General features: G+C 36.2%; 1 protein-coding gene across 15 annotated transcripts in view; it reads right to left on the bottom strand.

The window, feature by feature from the left end:
• Positions 1-13,668, bottom strand: part of LOC6044640 (serine/threonine-protein kinase mig-15) — a 102,919-nt gene that overhangs the window by 1,421 nt on the left and 87,830 nt on the right. For 9 of the 15 annotated variants that reach the window (XM_038265730.1, XM_038265731.1, XM_038265736.1 and 6 more), the window contains 4 exons: positions 9,733-9,861; positions 4,984-5,232; positions 4,759-4,914; positions 4,520-4,690 (listed from right to left, as the gene is read on the bottom strand). In XM_038265730.1, the coding sequence (XP_038121658.1) occupies positions 4,520-4,690; positions 4,759-4,914; positions 4,984-5,232; positions 9,733-9,861 (705 nt within the window). Of the gene's footprint in view, positions 1-4,519; positions 4,691-4,758; positions 4,915-4,983; positions 5,728-9,732; positions 9,862-13,668 lie in introns of all 15 variants that reach the window. The other 6 variants (XM_038265725.1, XM_038265727.1, XM_038265724.1 and 3 more) reach the window with 1 other exon arrangement.

Genomic DNA, 13,668 nt, shown 5'->3' with positions numbered 1-13,668 from the left:
ATGAACTTTTCACAGAGAGCTCGTAGAGCCACCTTCATTTATACCTATCGACTCAGAAGCGAGAATGAAACAAATGTCTTTTTTGTATGGAGCGTAGACAATCGCTCCTTCTATCGGATGGGGAAGTAAAACGTCGGTCCATTTGCGTAAAAGAGGTTTTGGGTGACATAACCTTCGGACGCCTAGAAATGAGCAGAAACTTGCAACAGCAACTGCAACTTTGCATGCAATTTTCTGCGATTATATTTTGAATTAAACTTCACCATCGTGTTCCCCAGACGATATTACATAAGAATCAATTTTTCTCATGTTGGACGAATTGAAATCTCTTGAGATAACAAATTTTTAAACTTGCAGTTGTAGAATTTACCAACCACGAGATATGGCCATCTCAAAAAAGAGGTTTTTCGAAAAATTGACGAAAATCGCAAGTCCAACTTGGTTCAAAATCGGGATTCTTACAAGTTTTGATAGTACAGTCCAGACTCGATCATCCGAAGGCCTCGAAAAAATTTCATTATCTTCGGATTATCAAAACTTCAGATAATCGAATCAGAGAAAATTGTACGCACTCTGGAATGAAATCAAGGGTTGGCTTGTAACATTTTTCTCTGTTACGGCTATAATTATTTAAAAATTCATATCTCGGAATCCTGTTTTCAGGGTGGCCACTAAAATCCCATGTTCGAAATCTCGAAACCTCCTTTTCCTGATTTTTCCAGATCCTAGAATAATAGACACTGCTAGCCCAAAAAATGATTAAACTGTCTTTAAAGAATCAATGTCAACCAACAATTAAAATTTCGCAGTAAATAAAAAAAAATCAACAAAGTTACATACAATAATGCAAATCATTTCAACTCAGAGACTTTTGCGCTTTATACGTACTTTAAATATAGTTTGTACCAGCCTAATCGAATCACAAAAAAAAATCTTAGGGACAGTTAGAAGCAAATTATGTTTGGGTTTCATTTTAAAATAAAATTTTCACTAAAAATTAAAATCATGCTAAAACAAATTTCAAAGATTTTACATTGAAAGATTATATTTTTAAAACAATTATAATTGGGATTCCCGAGTTTTCCCGCATTTTTTTTTTTGAAAAATCTCACAAATTTCCAATTTTTCACGGTATTCCGACATGAGTTGCCACCCTGCCAGTTTTGGACATGTTACGTAGAACATCTTGAAATATCCGAAAAAAATATATAAAACTCTATTCTCTTTGGTCCAGAGGTCTTGAAATCCGTGAATAATGCTATTATTTGAATTTGTTATGTTTTGAAAACATCGTAGTTTTCCTTAAATGTATAATGTATCACCTTTCCATTACAATGCAACGAGCTAAGATTAGTTCAGCCGTTCTGGGGATATACTTTTTTAAACAATGTTGTTTTTTTAGCGAAAATCTACGAAAAACGTATTGTTACCTCCCTGTTTCGGATAGGACCGATCTAAACGCCAAGTAAAAAAAATAACTGCTCGAAGGCAAAATTCAAGGAGTTGGTTTACGACAATAGCCACGGAAAAAAGTGAGGTTATCTAAAAAACGTTACTTAATCCACCCTTAGGTGGTTGGCGCCATCCTCAAATTTAAAGAGTGCTATCCAAAATGGAAAAAGTGCGTAAATAACACTTAAGTGCTTATAACTTTTAATATGGATGTCAGATCTTCAATGTTTTGGACGCATTGGAAAGCTTTTTTGAATACCTATCCAACGATAGGTCGCTTAAGAGATTCGGACAACGTTTTCATCAACATATATGAGATCCGGCCACCAAAAAGCGTATAAATAACACTTAAGTGCTTATAACTTTTGATAGATTTATCAGATCTTCAATGTCTTGGACGCGTTGGAAAGTTCTTTTAAATACCTTTCTGAAAATGTATAGCATGAAGAGTTTTCTTACAAAAACCACCCTTTTTACAATCTACCGGACTTTTGTTAAAATTGTTTTTTTAGCATAACTTTTGAAGTACTTTACTAAACTGCATAATTTTTAATAGCGACTTATGGGACACCAAGACAGACCGAAAGACGCCAAAACGGACAAAATCGGTTCAGCCATTGTCAAGATAATCGATTGACAATTTTTTGATAAACATCCCAGCACACACACAGACATTTGCTCAGAATTTGATTCTGAGTCGATAGGTATACATGAAGGTGGGTCTAGGACGTCAAATTGAGAAGTTTAATTTCCGAGTGATTTTATAGCCTTTCCTCAGTAAGGTGAGGAAGGCAAAAACCTTTTCATGCATCCTTTAAGCTTGATTGAAATTTTATGGTTTTAAAAAGACACTTCCAGACGGATCGAATGATTCCCACAAAATTGGTCATATAAGTTTCGAGAAGAAAAAAATGTCTACAGCAAACCACACGTAAAGACATTTGCACAGAATTTCATTCCAAACCGATAGGCTGGTACAAATTTTATTTAAAGTTTTTGTCCCCCCCCCCCCTTCAATGCTGGCCCGAAAAATCAGGGGGCGAAAAAAATATTTTTTCAAAAAACTTCAATATTTTTATGAAAATTTAAGTGCAATTAGTTAAAATCAATTTAAAATGAATTCCTCTGCGTTTAAAATCATTTTTAGCATGTTTAGGTTGATTTAAAAATCTTTTGAATTTTTGAAAATTTTCTAAAGTTTTTTTTCGCTACAATTTTTGTTTTCGTCAAATTTTACATTTTTTGAAAACTTTTATTGCAAAACAATTGAACTAGTGTAAAATACATTTTAAAACACTTTTTCCATGCAAATGTTGAAACTATGGCATGTTATTTTAATATTTATATTTTTTTATTTTTGCCACCCCCCCTCGACTTTGACCAGAGCCGAGGGACAAAAACTTTTAAAAATATTTGCATCGGCCTAAGTATACGTGAAGGTGGGTCTTGCTAGTATGTTTATTTAAGAAGTTATTTTTTGATTAGTTTTACAGCCTTTCCTCAGTGAGAGTAGAAAGGCGCAAAGTTGGTATATTTTTTTCGTTTTGATTTCGAACATGTATAAACTCCGATGGTTTAACACCAACTGTTGTCAAACGAATGGGGTCACTTTTTATTTTGACACCCTCTTCACACGGAGATTACACTTCCTACCAAACGTTTGGTTTGATAATATGTGTGAGTCTCGTGTAAAAAGTGACAGTTCGTCACTTTTTAGTTTGACTTCAAAGTATGTAGATTAGATAAGGTAAGGCGGGAATTACCAGCTGTCAAAATAGTTAGCACGAAACCCAGATTTTATATGTAGATTTTCAGAAAAGTGAAAATTTGACCATTTTCCGGGCAAATTTCACCGGATTTTTTTCGGTGAGGTTGTTAAGCATGCCAAACTGAAACGAAAAACGCGTTTAGCTGAATTTGTTTTTTGAAAAAATATTTGTGTTTTAAAAGCGTGTTTCGGTTCAGTTTGCCATGCTTAACAACCCCACACAAAAAATTCGGTGAAATTTTCCAGGAAAATGGTCAAATTTTCACTTTTCTGAAGTCCATATAAAATCCGAGTTTCGTGCTAACTATTTTGACAGCTTGAAAACCCGCCTTACCTTACTAATCTGCATACTTTGGTTTGACTTTGTCAAACCAACAGAGTATAAACTAAAAACGTTGCTTAATCCACCTTTAGGTGGTTGGTGCCTTTCTCTCATTTATAGTGATTTCAATCCCCCTAAAGTGTCCACATGTTTATGGATCTCCCCTAACGTTCGCAGCACCTAAGAAGTCCTAATAAAAATAAGTGATGAGTAAAAAAACAGACTACCTACAGACTTTTTGTCAAGATTATACAGACACGGCCTTTGAGGAAAATGGCATCCCTCTACACGGCTTTTTCGTGGCGATCAGACCCGACCAGTTGAGGTTATGTGAATTCAGACCATTTTTTGAACTGCTTGTAATTTATGATAGGTAAGTCAGATCTTGAAAATTCTTACTCCACCTAAAAGGTCTTCTCATGTGCTTTCTAAAAATATATAACATGTGAGGGTTTCATGAAAAAACCACCCTTTTTACCATAATTTTAATTTAATATGAAACAGTATTTTAACATAACTTTTTAAATACATGATAAAACTGCATGAATTTAAATAGCAACTTAGGGGACGTTAAGACGGATCGATTAAAACCGTTCCGGCCAAAATCGGTTAAGCCTGTGACGAGATATTCCAGTGACAGTGATTTGGTACACTTGTCTACATACAGCCAAACACACAGACATTTGCTCAGCTGGTGATTCTGAGTCGATATGTACAAATGAAGGTTGGTCTAGGAGGTCTAATTAAAAAGATCATTTTCCGAGTGATTTTATAGCCTTTCCTCAGTAAGGAGAGGAAGGCAAAAAGTGTCAAAAGAAAAAGTGACCAACCACCGGGGGTGGAGTGTGGTAATACAATGCAGTACTAGATTAGCCCACTGACAGTCGCATACGTGTACTTTGTACACACTTTGTAAGGGCACTTGTAAGAAAGGCGAAAACACGCGACTTCCCGAATGTTAGCAACACGTCACTCACCTTAAATGCCATGAATTTGTGGTACGGTTTGGGCGCCCACGCGTAGATCTCGATTGAGTCCTTGAGCGCAATCACCAGAAACTTGATCCGTTCGTACTTGACGATCTTGAAGTGGACCGCACCCTGCAGATCACCCACGTTGATCCACCCGTTGCGGCGCTCCACTTGTTGCTGCAGAGAAAAAAAAACAAAAAAAAAATTAGCAAGGTGGTTGACCGTCAGCGACGGTCGAGACTTACATCTCCCATTCCGTCGGTTCGCAGAATCTTGGACTTGAGCCAGGACAGGTAGTACACGCGGACGCGGTTCTTCTTGCCGGAAATGGTGACCAGAATGTTCTGGCCCTCGAGCACCTCCATCTGCTGGAACCGCCGGCGCGAAATCAGCTGGTACACCTGCAAGAGCACAAAAGCCCTGATTAGCCAAACCCCCAACAACTCCAACCCACCCCAAGCTAAACGCACCTTTCCCTGGCCGGACCGATCCAGCAGCATCAGCCCGTTCTCGGTGCCGATCAGCAGGTTGACGCCCCACAGGGCCGCACACAGAATCTCCGAGTTGAAGCGCTTCTTGTACTTGCGAATCTCGGGCGTATCGCTGGCGGCGTCGTGCGAGGTTGGCGTCACGTTGACGTTGACGTGGCTTTCGCGCCGCGTGGCCGCCGAACCGCCCGAACCCGCGCTAAAGCCGAACGTCAGGAAGCTCCGCTGCTTCTGTTGCAGAGCCAGTGCGTACGGGGGGAGGGGCAGGGGCGTTCCGGCACCGATTCCGGAGTTTAGCGACGCCGGTTGCGACGATTGTTGTTGAAGGTGGTGATGTTGTTGTTGTTGTTGTTGTTGGTGGTGGTGGTGCAACAGATGTTGTTGATAGGGAGGTAAATGATTGTTGTTGTTATTATTGCTACTATGCAAGAGTTGGTTATGGATATTTAGTTTTCTTATGTTAATCGAGTGGTTTGGACTGTTATGGTGGGAGGAAGAGGACGAGTTCGACACCGTCGAGTTGGGCGACGAGTTGCCACCGCCGCCGCTGCTATTGTTAAGGTTATGGTTATTGCTGTGGCTGATGTTGTTGTTGTTGCTACTGTTGTTGTTGTTGTTGTTGTTGTTGTTATGATGATGGCCACCATTGTTGTTGTTGTTGTTGATCTGGCCGATGAAGGATTTGGAGGGTGTGGAATTGACGGAGGAACTGACGGCTGCCCGGTACTGTTAGGTTTCGAATTGGCATTTTTGTTTGTTTGATTTGCATTGTTTTGTTTTGTGGTTGTTGGCGCGTTTCACCGGCGGTTTTTGTTTAATTGTTTCGTATGGCGGTAAGTTGAAGAGAACCAAAAAAGGTAAAAATTAGTAAATCAAGCAAATTAATCTAAGCTGAAACATTGAAAAATAAACTAAGAATAGAACACATGCAAACTAATTAAACAAACGCAAATGATTAACGTGTTAAAGAAAGCATAACATAACTAAACAATACTGTTAGAACGAATGAGGGATAAGTAATGAGTAAATGAACAAATCAGATGATTTCATGAGTTTCCAATCTAGTCCATACGTTTTGTTAGAACAAACAAATCGAAATCATGGATGCACTGAAACAATATTATATTAAGATTTACGTATCAATGTTCGTGTGCTCTCTTGTTCTATCTAGAAAGGAATCCGTACGTTCATTTGAGGGCTAGTCAAAGTGCACAGCTGTCAAAAAGTTTCTTTGAAGAAACCCGCACTAGTTCCCCACTAGTTTTGCCACCACCTTGGAACTGAAACTCTAGTGCCGCCCTCGATATTTTTTCAGTTTCAGATTTTGTTTGTTTACATTTCAGTAGAAACAGTTCAAAAAGGCGAATCTGCGATTGTAAACAAGAAGTCTATCCCGTTTGCTCGAGTGACAGTTCACGTCAAGTAGGGGATAGACTGCTTGTTTACAATCGCAGATTCGCCCTATTGAACTGTTACTACGGATTTCACGACAACCCCGGAAAACATCAATCTATGCGAATTCGTATGGAGGAAAAAAAATATAAAAATTGAAATTGAAACATTTGGATGAAAAAATTGTTTTAAAATGCATTTCACAGGCGTACAGTTGCTTTCCAATAATTAATTTTGAAAACATCGAAATTTTTTTTTCGCGAAAAAAAAAAACTTTTCGTTTGACTTGTACATTGGTATTTCATGAAAATTTAAAATGTTTTCAAAGGAGTTCAAACATGCTAAATATGATTATAAACGCGGGAAAATGCATTTTAACTGGTTTAACTTAAATTTTCATTGAAATTTAGAAGTTTTTCGCCTAAATATAAAATTGATAACTGAAAAAAACTGAAATGTATCAATTGGAAAATACAAACAAACGAACCAAAAACAAAAAAAATATATCAAAAATTTCTAAAAATTTCTTTAAAAATTTAAAAATATAAAATTGTAAAATTCCAAATATTTAAAAATTCAAAAATCGGAAATTTCAATGTTCAAAGACTCAAAAATTCAGAAGTTTTTTTCAAATTCAGAAGTTAAAATTTGAAAAAAAAACAAATCGAAAATTTTAATTTTGGAAGCTTGATTTTCAAAAATCAAAATATCTAAAAAAATTATTTTTTTAATTGGCTCACACTTTGTGGGAGCCTTCCCTATGACCAAAGAAGCATTTTGTGTTATTGTTTGTTCACCCATACAAGTCTCCATACGATTTTGGCAGCTGTCCATACAAAAATGGTACGTAAATATTCAAACAGCTGTAACTTTTGAGTGAATTTTCTGATCAATGTGGTGTCTTCGGCAAAGTTTTGTATTTTTGAGGACTATTGAGAAAAAATAGGTACACGGAAAAAAAATGCCAATTTTTTTTTAACTTTTTTTTTACAAAAAAAAATAATGTCAAATTTTGTTTGATATGTAATTTTGTTTTTTTTTAAATCACTATTTTTCCAAAAAATCATAACTCGGCGGCAGATTTTTTGACCATACTTCTCTATGACTTAAAATTTGCGGAATTTTGTCCTTTGTGCCAAATCAAAAAATACAAATAAAATCCATTTCCGGTTTTGGTAGAGAGTTGCTCATATGTCTATGATCAAATAGATGATTAAAAATGTCTGATTTTCCGGCGGCATTTTAGAATTTAACAATAAAAAATATCAAAACTAATTAATTAAAAAAAAAACTACTTATTTTTAGCATTTTGAAATTTTTAAAAAATAGTATTCAGGAATTTAAGAATTAAAGAAATACATTATTTGTAGGTTTAAAAAAAATAATTCCAGGATTTTAAACTTTAGAATTTACGAATCATAGAGTTTTAGATTTTTTGAAAAAATAAGATTTTTTTCGAGGTTTTTGCATTTTTTTCAATTCTTAATATTTTAAGCTCTTTATTTTTTTTCTTTTTTTTGCGCTTGGATTTTTTGAATATTTAAATCTTTTTATTTTTTCTCCCAAGAACCACAAGCGCACTAAAATCGAACTGTCAGCTTTTCTTGGAGGCGTTCCTTCCGATCTCCGTACCGTACTTAATAGGTGAGAAAGGCAATAATCTTGAACAAAAAATGGAAATCTAACATTCAGTGAAAAAAGTGAAATATAAAATTTGGATTTCTTCCGTGTTCTTTTTTTTATTTCTGAAAAGTCCTGATTATAAGCTACAGCTTTGCCGAAGCCACCAAATTAATCAAAAAATTGCATGCCCACTTTGTATGCTCAGCTCGCAAATATTTTTTACTTTGGGACAATGTTGAATCGAAATAAAAAAAGACATTACGGAACAACAGTCTAGACCTGATTAAACGAAGTCATCGCAAATGCGATTGGCGCTGATTAAATATTTTTTTCGAATAAACGAAACATTGGATAATCGAGTCTGAACTGCCATCAACTCTTTAAAATATACTGATGATTTTTCATTAATCTTTACTAATTGGTGACCGATTACTAGCAATTGTTATATCTGAAATGTTATTAAAAAAAGATGTGTGTAACAGAACGAGTTCATCGCAAATGATTATAACTAAACCAAAAAATAAAAATGCATTTTAATAGAAAAACTAAATTTGAATAATTATTATTAGTTTTGAAAGCCCAAGTAAATCGAATTTCGCTTACTATTTAAACTAAAAATTGATCGAGCAGTGTCTTTAAAAGTGTAGTACTAGATAAGTGATTAAATAAACTGCTGTCTGCATTATGATTGCTCAATTTAGATTTTTAAAATCTAGTACTTCACTTCTATTGAACCTAACGAAAGGACGTATACATGGTCAGTGAAAAAAAAAAATGGTTCAACTACTGTTAGTAGTAAAAGATCGCTAACTTAACAAACTAACAGAAGTGCGGCGCGTCAACACCGGTTGTCACACTACAGCATAGAGCAGAAGTAGTAGTCAGTCTGTGGTAGTTGGTTAGTTTGTGTGGTTTGCCCTGTAAGATATACGTTTTTTTTCGTTTTATGTTTGTGCGGTTCGCGTCTTTTCCGTTGAAATTACTTACAACCAGTTCCGATATTTAAATGCAGCCATCAGTTCGGTTTTGTATTCGATCTCTCCGAATTTTTGGGGGGAGATTTGCGACGTGTATTTGTTATTTATTTTGAAACAATGGTGAACAATCTTATTGTTGTGAGTTTATTCAATTCAGTGATCAAACAGCGGTGGATGTTAATGATGGCACACAGCAAAAACGTTTCACTCTTTTTTGTTGGATTAAGTCACAAACGAAAGCATTGGTGTAGAGAGAGCTGGAAAGCACTGATAAACAGAGGAACATCTTCCGAGATTTTGCATACAAGATTGAAAATAAAAAATTGCTCAAAGAATTTCCTCTGTTTATTTTCAGTACAAAATGATTGGAAGAAGAGCCTTTCGTTTTGAATTTGTAGTACTAGAATATCATGAGCATAATTTATTATTATGTTAGTTCTTAGCTTTACAAAAAATATAATACTCGAAAAAAAAACATATTCTAGTACTACACTTCATTTCATGACTTAATCGACCCCAACACCCCCAAAACCCCCGTTTCAAAACGAAGAGCAAACAGCCGGGCAGGTGGGGCAAACAGCAATCGAAAGCATCAACACGTGTGGTGTACGGCGGCATTTGTTTGTGGTGTTTTTTGTTTGCTCTCTCACACAATGACATAAATGACAGGTGGTGAAATGGATGGAACGGAATGGGGTGGTGGTGGTGGTGTAGTACTAGATTACAGTTCAATACTGACCTCTTCACTGGCGGACTTGTCGTGGCGGGGTGGCGTCGCCGGGGACGCTTGGCTCAGTAGATCCGGCAGGACACTGCTGGTGCGTTGGCCAGGGGTTCCCAGGCTGCTGTTTTCGCCGCCGACTCGGTTCTAGGGTGGTTTTGGGTAGGTGGTACAAGAATGGGAACGGTTAGATCGGTTTGAAATGGTTTGGTGTGTGTGTGTTTTATTTTTTTCAGGGTGGATAATTTGAAACAGAACTCTCGACTACTGAAAAATTTCCTTTGATTGAGGTTAGGTCGTAGCTTGGGTGTACAAAAAAGAGAATTTAATAAAGGAGGACAAAATTAAGCAAAAATAAACGTTTAAATATACTTGAAAGACGAATAAAAACAACAACTGTTTTCGGTAGTTTTCGTAGTGTTAGTAGCGGATAAGCGGTGAGTGTGAGTGGTTAGTTTTGATTTTAATAATTTTGTGGTGATTTTCAACGGTGGTGGTGGTGGTGGTGGTGGTAGAATAAAAGTGTGAGGCAAAAAGAATCCCATTAGTAGAGGGTTTGCACTGGCAGAGGGAAAACAACTTTTTTTTTCAATATTTGTGATAAAAAATGGCCAGCACAAACACGCAGATCACGCAGTTATCCAGGTGTAAAAGCAAAGCGCGCAACAACACTCGAAAGCGTAAAGAAAAAGTTTTGTTAAAAAGCGTAACAAATCCTGTACGGTTCGCACGATCCGGTTTTACAAATGGTTGAGGTTTGAAATATCTCTTTTTTTCGGTTTGAGAAAATTGTAATTTCTACGAAGCACACATTGACACAGCAGCATGACAGATTTATTTTCTGGTTTCGCTAACAAACAACGAATTGTTTCACTTTTTGACACTACTTTTCCCCCTTTGAGAAGTGGTCCTAAACGATAGCTGACGGGTTAGTAGTAAAAGTCAACACACAGTTTGTTAGTGGTGGTCGAAACAAGGCGTTCCAATTATTTACATTCCATTTACATACACACACATAGTTTTTATTTGGTCAAACATATACAAATGCAGATTATTTACACAGTGGTACTAGATTAAGGCGACGAGCGCGTTTCGGTTTTGTTCGATGCTGTTAAACATGCTCAGACGATGCGTTGTGATTGACACTCGCACAATGACGTACTAGAATGCGCAGTACCAGATCTTTGACAACCAGAGCTTTCCAAGGCTCTCGGTAGGAAGTACTAGAACTGATGAGTTCATACACAATGAAAGCACACGCATAACAAGAAATGAATCGTTTTTTTTTGTTGCATAACCCGACGATGAATGAGATGAAACTTTTGGAAATGGGAAAACTAACGAAAATCGATTCAATTGGACACGAATGGTTAGGAACAAACCAAAAACAAAATGGACGGGAGCGAGCGTACAGGTCGAGCGAGGTTGTTCAAAATGGCGACATAGTGGACATGGCTGGCCGGCATTTTGAAGCGCCTCGTTCGATCTTAATGATTTTCTACGAGCAGCCACGTTCGTTAGTCACACGTGAAGATACGATGATGGCCTAACGTCCACCAGGATGTCCTACCGTATCAGGTCGTTACGTTGGTCCTAATTTAACTTTTATCCAAGGTTGTTAATCGAAGATATTTTTGCCGTTTTTTTTCGAACAGCGATATCGATGATGAAAATCGAGACATCGCTGTCGATATAACCTTAATATCGTTATTTTCGTCATTGTTTTTTGATCATAGAACCGGCGATAAAATTAAAAAAAATAAGTATCGCTGAGATTTCGAAAAATACCGTTTTTTTTTAAACCTAGGTTTTGAACAAAGGATATATATTTTGTAAAAATGAATCCAAAACTGATGCTATATTTTCAATTCCCATGAATTTAATTGAACAACACTCTTCGAAACCAATTTATTAAAAGACATTTTAAATTATTTGGGTGTAATTTTGTCGTTGTAAGAGTAATTTGGCCAAATAAGAAAAAAAGCACAATCCAGACTCGAATATCCAAAGCCTCGATTATCCGAAGGTTTGTTTGTGACTTCGGATAATCGAATAATCGGATAATCGAGTGATTGATTGTCTATTAAATTTAGAAATGGAGTTAACTAAATATTTCATCACCTCCATTTTGGCTGCCATCTTGAATTTTTAAATTCTAAATCACTTTAGAGTAGTTCCTTAGGCTCTTTACGATCAAAAATAGGACAACAACAAAAAATTTCATGATTTGATTATCCGAAGTAAATTTTTTCCAAGGCCTTCGGATAGTCGATTCTGGACTGTATTTAAAAACTAGAGAATCTGTATCTTGCGAAGGGATTTTCTGATCGATTTGGGGGTTGATGAGGGGAACTCGGGAAAATGTTTTACACTCTTAAGAAATAAACCATTTATTATTATAGGTTTTTGAAAAAAATAGAATTATCAAAAGCTGTGTTTTTTAACTTTTCGTTTTGATTCGAAGCCAATTTTTTTTAGCAGGTCGAGATTTTTTTGCACAGATTTAAGTAATTGTTTTGCACAAATATCACTTCAAACTAAATTTTCAATTAATTTGCATTTTTTTTGATGAAATTCAAGCAGAAGTTTAAAAACAACACCAAAGAAAAACTTTTTTTCTGGGCTTTTTGTACTCATGCAAATAGTACAAAAAGCCCAGAAAAAAAGTTTTTCTTTAGTGTTTTTTTTAAACTCTTCTTTTTGAATCGAACCAAAAAAATCCCTAAGAATCATCTTCATCAGTTGAAAAAAGAGGTGATACTGAGCAAAACACATTTTCAACTTTTTTTTACCTTAATGAGGCTATGAGACAACAAAGTCTCAAATCTGGAACAACATTTGAAAAGGGCGCATAACCATTTTTACAGCCAAAACAAATTTTGCAAATTCTGAGCCTATTTAACAAAACCCACAGTGTGAAAAGGTAGCTGGTAAGGCCAGCTATTATTTACATTTCGAGTTTTGTGAAAAAGTAACCTGTTGGCTCGGAATTTGCGCCAAATTGTTCCAGTTGTCTAAATGCTTATTCGCCCTTTTCTCGTGATGCTCCAGAAATAGATAATGGATTTTTTGTTAATATTTTTAAATTGGCAGAGATTGTTTTTTTTTTCATCAAAGCTTGGATATGATTTTGCATCAAAAAATAAAATAAACAATTTTGTATTTTCATTGGATATTTTTGAAAAATCTACATTTTTTCAAAAAAATATAACTAGGAAACCAGATTTTGCAACATCCTAAACCTTAGCTCACGAGATGAATTTTTGTATTTTTTAATCCGACTGAAACTCTTTTGGTGCCTTTGGTATGCCCAAAGAAGCCATTTTGCATCATTAGTTTGTCCATATAATTTTCCATACAAATTTGGCAGCTGGCCATACAAAAATGATGTATTAGAATCAAAAATCTGCATCTTTTGAAGGAATTTGATCGATTTGGTGTCTTCGGCAAAGTTGTAGGTATGGATATTAGGGTGGGTACGTTTTTCAAAAAGTTCTCGGATCAAGTTTTAGTATGGTTCCCCTTGTAGGGCATGCCCATAGGGACTTTCATGCCAAATATCAGCTCATTTGGTTGTAAACTGGCTGCGCGCATCAGGGTTAAAGTTTACATGGGAATTACTATGGGAAATTGGAACTTTTTGTTCAAACGCTCCTACAGGTCTGGCAAAATCACGCGTCAACTTCTGGTATGGTCAGGCCTATGGGGAATGGTCTGGAGAACACTTTTCCCGAAGAGAGCATATGGATTCGTTGTCCCTAGACCTGGCGCATCGGCAAACAATCCGATGTCTCCGGAATCAACGGTTTTCCTCAAAAGCATCAAATTTTCCTTAGCATGCTATGAAAGCTTGATGAACACCGCGACGCCATACGTCAGGTAGCTACCACGTGGGTGAGAAACGGCTGGAATATTCAATTGCAAACCTTCTTTTATCTAGAAAATGATCATTTC

The sequence above is a fragment of the Culex quinquefasciatus genome, chromosome 3, assembly GCF_015732765.1.
Source record: "Culex quinquefasciatus strain JHB chromosome 3, VPISU_Cqui_1.0_pri_paternal, whole genome shotgun sequence".
Taxonomy (NCBI): Eukaryota; Metazoa; Arthropoda; class Insecta; order Diptera; family Culicidae; genus Culex; species Culex quinquefasciatus.
This window is presented reverse-complemented; position numbering and strand designations above follow the sequence as displayed.